General features: G+C 46.5%; 2 protein-coding genes across 2 annotated transcripts; one reads left to right on the top strand and one right to left on the bottom strand.

Annotated features, from left to right (window-relative positions):
• Positions 1-75: 75 nt before the first annotated feature.
• TRV_03200 (uncharacterized protein) lies at positions 76-1,184 on the top strand (the record flags this gene model as incomplete). The annotated part of the gene is made up of 3 exons (XM_003022633.1): positions 76-424; positions 609-688; positions 780-1,184. 3 exons carry the CDS (start codon positions 76-78, stop codon positions 1,182-1,184), a joined length of 834 nt encoding a protein of 277 aa, XP_003022679.1.
• Positions 1,185-3,165: 1,981 nt separating this feature from the next.
• On the bottom strand, positions 3,166-4,416 carry TRV_03199 (PQ loop repeat protein; the record flags this gene model as incomplete). Its single annotated transcript, XM_003022632.1, has 1 exon — positions 3,166-4,416. One exon carries the CDS (start codon positions 4,414-4,416, stop codon positions 3,166-3,168), a length of 1,251 nt encoding a protein of 416 aa, XP_003022678.1.
• Between the last annotated feature and the right edge of the window lie 713 nt (positions 4,417-5,129).

Raw genomic sequence — 5,129 nt, 5'->3', positions numbered from 1 at the left:
AATCCTGTCTCATTTACTGTATCCGTTGTGAGGTAACTATCTTACCAAATATCTATATCACGAAGAGCGACTATAATGCCTATATGCATCCATCCGCAATTCGTCACCATCTTGACGGGCAAAGTACTTCCATCTCACCCGGAACACCGCATTGCAATTGGCACTCGAGGCACCAGTGCACCAACCATGCCCTTGTCCCTCCCGTCGATCCAGGTAGAAACCGCATCATGCAAGCCAACCGGCCTGAGCAAACGATCGGCCAATTCCAAGTCTTTGGTCATAGCAGAACGGAGTGGACACTTTTTCTCTGTATTTTTTCATGGACCAGCCACCACCATCAGCAGCACCTTTCACTGCGGAAATGTGAAGTATCAACTTTCGATAATTAATTCTCTAGCAACTCGAAATAAATGCCTTGTACGGGGTAAGGTGAGTATAACTAGCTTTGTTATGAAGCCAGCAGCAAATACTGCCCATGCTGGAGAATCGATATGTGTCCCCTTCGGACCCTGCATCGTGGAACTGCTTTCTCAGTTGACATTGACTAACTAGTTTTACAACCTGCTTCAGTAGTTGTTTTGTGTTACAAAAAAGCCTACCTTCTTCAGATATCTTGTTTAATATTCATCAGAGAAATGCTTCTGGTGGATGGACCAAATTCATTTCCATGCTGCTGCCTCATCTCATGGTTTGTGAGAATGCCCCTTGGTTATCAAAGCCACGGTCGATACCTTCTTAGTTCTTCAAACCTATACCCGACATGCTACAAATAACTTCAGAATTTACCATTATATTCAGTGCTCTATGCAGGATGTGGTATTTACACAACCGAGTGTATGGCCAATATACCTAGCCCAATTATCATCCGCATCCGGCAGACAAACAATTCCATTGATAACCAAACCAAAGACAATTCCTTACCGTTCCAATGTCACACAACCCGGTTGGCATCAACTGCAAGGAAGTCGATGGACAAGCATCCCGTCCTGACGCTGCAGATCATTTCACGAGCTGTCATACGTCCCAGGCCAACCATATCCGCCTCCCTTTTATCGCCTGCACAGATCTTCATGCATGGCCCGGAAGCCATCCCCGGAGGGATTCGGGTACAGAAATGCTCTGACAGCTTCCCTTCTGCCACCAATGGCAGGATACACAGGGAGGCCAAGGGCACCGTCAGTTAGCCAGTCCAGTTGTCTACGATTCTGGTCTATTCAGACTTGGGTGTCTGCATGTTGCAAGTATTACACATGCATGACATGGCAAGCTCTGTTGTCAGTGTGCTTTTCTTCACACACTAGTACATCGTGGGTGCATGCAATCTAGGCACTCGGGAGTTATGCTACTGAACTCTTTCGTAGCTGTTAATATCGAGTATCACTGTTAGGTACCAGATATCCACTGCCTATTTCTAGATAACGAGGATATCTACTACTTTTGCCTTACTGCTTATCTCCATATATGTGAATCAAAAAATCGGTCATTTGGCCTTCACCGTGTTATTAATGAAGACAGAAGGGACTGTCAGCAGCTCCTACAATGAGTGTTTGGCCCCTATATATACTAACTACTTATGCTCATTTCCCTTAACAGCCACGAGCCACGAGGTAACGTTTACTTATATATACAACCCCTACACTAGAATTATAAACTAACTACTATTTATCTCTCTCAGCTTTCTCACTGTCTCATCTGTAAAACAGATGCATTTAATGAAGGAGAGGTTTCGGATTTTCGGAGAGTGATTCGAATCGGTGATAATCAACAGTCATCCGAGCACTTGCTTCAATTGAAATCTATTTAATTGATGAAAGTACACTGGTCACCACATCCAGTCAAATGTCGTTCGACAGTCAGCATTAAACAAAGGATATAAATATCTGGGTCCGCGAAGGAGCATCTCGCCATCCACATCAAAACTGCTTCAACAACATCGTCTCCGACTACCATAGCAGTCTTTGACATTCTGGATACGTTGTATCTCCTACAGAACAGGAGTGTGCAAGGTGAGGACAGCTGTTGCTCAAGTTATCAGGGGTAGACTGCTCACGCGTATAGAATCTAGACCGCTATCGTTACCCTTCATGTTCTTGCCTGAAAAGCCCCAGGGACGAGGACACGATGTGCCACCAAGTTATCCATCAGTGCTCTTGCGGGCATAGAGAAGTCGGTGGTTTCCATTCCTGTGGGCGTCGAAAGCACCCATCCTTCCCATGCACACGAGTTACCAAAATCCCTGTGCCTTGGGGACCATGTCGCAACTGTAGACGGCGCTAAGGTTCACTCCTTCCTCGCTCATCAGCGGGCAACATTTTTTTCTCGTTCAACGGGGTATCAACTGAAGAATGGATTGACAGATTAGAAAAGGAGAATGGCGTAGGGTATATATCCCAAGGATACTTTCAATATGGACCCGCCTTGAAACCCCGGGGCTTTTGAATGAAGTTGGAAACGGGCAAAAGCACTTCCATAGAAGAGGGGTTATGGGTTAACCTCCAACACTTAAAATTGACACAATCCTATATAATACCAGCTTCCTCGTCCATATCAAAAAGGTTCATCACATCATTAACCAAAGAGGTTATTGAAAATTAATGTGCGGAGTCTGAGCTTGGTAATGAACCATGAAATTGATCTGTAGTGGTATTTAGAAAGAAACATAAATGAAAAAATAACCCGAAAGATAGTCATGTCCTCGCATCTATGTTTATAGTGCATCATAAACCCCCCCCCCCCCATAATATATCCGTGAAACATGCTGACACGTAGTAAATACAGCAGAAGGGAAATATGAACAACGTAGAGCAAAGGTTCATATGGGAAATATCGTGGGCTTATCCTTGGACTCCTTGCCGTGAATGGGAAAAGCGAAGGACCCAGTATTCGATCCATATATATATATGTGTGTGTGTGTGCGTATAAAAGGCTAGGCGCCCTCTTATCGAGACGCAAAAGTAATAGGATATCGAAAAACAACGTAAGTAGATCTTGATAGAAACGAAAGATGGGTATCCGCCTGCTGAAATGTGAATCGAATGAAACACCAGCATTGCTAAAAAGATGACAAAAACCATAGTTCCAAAACCGTCTAATAACTGAACAAAGGCCAAAAAATATGTATGAAAGAAGGGGAAGATCATGAATAGGGAAAGTAGATGATCAAAATCAAACACTACCATATCTATCGCCCTCGTGGGAAATAAGTGCTTGCGTTTCATTGTTTGCTGCATTTCTCTCGGGAGATAGTGAAGGGATCCAGCCCTTCATGAAGCCGGTGACCTTTATCCATTTATGGCGGCCTCTCCCTACCCGGGTAACTATTTGTTTCCGTTGTTCACCATATTTCATGAACTGAATTCCCACACACACGTCTAGCAAGAGGACACCAGTAGCCCCAAGCCAGAATGGGATTGCAAGCATTATCCAACTCATTCGATTGTTCCCATCTGGACCGGCCCATCCGCCTCCACCGTAAGGCGGGAAGTTGTGCCAGCCATTCGGGTTGGTGAGCAAGGAAGAAGAGTAAAACATATTTCCGCAAAATGCAGCAATGAAGAGCAGCGGCGACAGGCCAGCAGTACTCTTACGCGTGTAGTTTTTGTACAGCTGTGGTAGCCGGGATCCAAGATAAAGGATAGTTGAAATCCAAGAAAATATCCGGCCTACAAACTCTTTTGTGTTTGATGGTGGTGGTATGACTGGGTGTGGCCTTGAAAGACCAGATGCCGGGATTGACGAGGCGTTGGCTATGACTGCACAGAGCATGGAAACAAACAACACAGCTTTAGGAGAAGTCAACGAACTTCCAAGGCCAGTTGATTGGACGTATCGCTTCCCGTTGGAGGCTTGAGATTGAGCCTTTTCGTCAGGTGATTGGTTTCTTCCCGTCTTCAACTTATCTACTGGTCGAGCAGAGGATGAACGTTGGGAACCTTGTAGCTGCTGGAACGAGTCGCAGTCTGACGGTGGGAAATCCGTGTCGCTGTCTTCACTATCGCCGATGTTGGCATATCTAAGACGGTTGGATTGCCGCTGCTTCATGTGCGTGTACCAGAAGTGTTGATATGTCATAATAAGGTCGACGGTCACATAATAAGCGGCAATCGTGATCTGCCAGCCAGCCTGGTTGGTGAGGATGGCACCGATGCAATTTGCTGTGTCAGCCAGGAGCCATTCCACGATAAAGACTATTGACAAGCCTGCCGTTGACTTTATCTTGTAGTTCTTGTATATCTGCGGGAGCTGGGCAAAGAGCCAGGAGATAATACTTAGCACCCCAAGTGTGGACGAAATTAGGGCGAGAGGGGTCGGTAGGCATATTTGCAGAGTAGATGAGATCAGTTGCAAGAACGGAGACACCGGTTCACAATGCTCCGGAAGCGAACGATGTGCGGAGTTCCATGCTGCTGAGGGCATGATTCTGTTGTCTGTTGGCTATAGCAGCCCGGTTGCTCCCATTCCCAGCGTAGATAGGGGGATAGACGACGAAGCTGGGCAGATGAGGGTGTGGTAAAACTTCCGTGGCGAGGAGCAGAGATGGGCGGCTTGACAGGTATAAATGCACTCTGTGGCTGATTTCACTGAGGTGACACAAACCGAAAAGGCTCTGAAACCTCAGCCGATTCGAACGTGATAGATAGTTAGAGTGCAAGAAGTGTGTTGGAGGAAACAGATCTGACCGCACTCCTTCTACCCCAAAGTTGCGTTGTTGAGGCGCGTTATTGAGTGGAGGCAGTATATATAAGCGGAGCTGAAGAGTCACACGTGTCGCTTTACTCCGTATGCGGAGAAGATAGAACTAACTAATGGGCAAGGGTGCGGTGGGCTCTTCGAACCGCCGGGAAAACGAGACCTCGGGTGAGTGGGTGTAGGAGAGAGTTGAAGTGCAGGCGACGACGGGCAAGACGATAGGCGAACGAGAGGCTGAGAGACGGCGAGACGAAGAGAGGATGAGATAGCGAGAATGCGCCATGACGAGGTCACGCTCCTTCCCAAAAATCCGTCATGCCGACCCAAAGAAGGAAAGAGTCAGGCGGAAAGGGAAACCCCAAAAACCTTAACGCAAATAACCTTATGTAAGGAACCTTATATAAGATAAGGCTGCGAATCTACCCGTGGTCACGTGGAAG

Source organism: Trichophyton verrucosum (assembly GCF_000151505.1).
Source record: "Trichophyton verrucosum HKI 0517 chromosome Unknown contig00272_1.f1.exp, whole genome shotgun sequence".
In the NCBI taxonomy this organism is placed as follows: Eukaryota; Fungi; Ascomycota; class Eurotiomycetes; order Onygenales; family Arthrodermataceae; genus Trichophyton; species Trichophyton verrucosum.
This window is presented reverse-complemented; position numbering and strand designations above follow the sequence as displayed.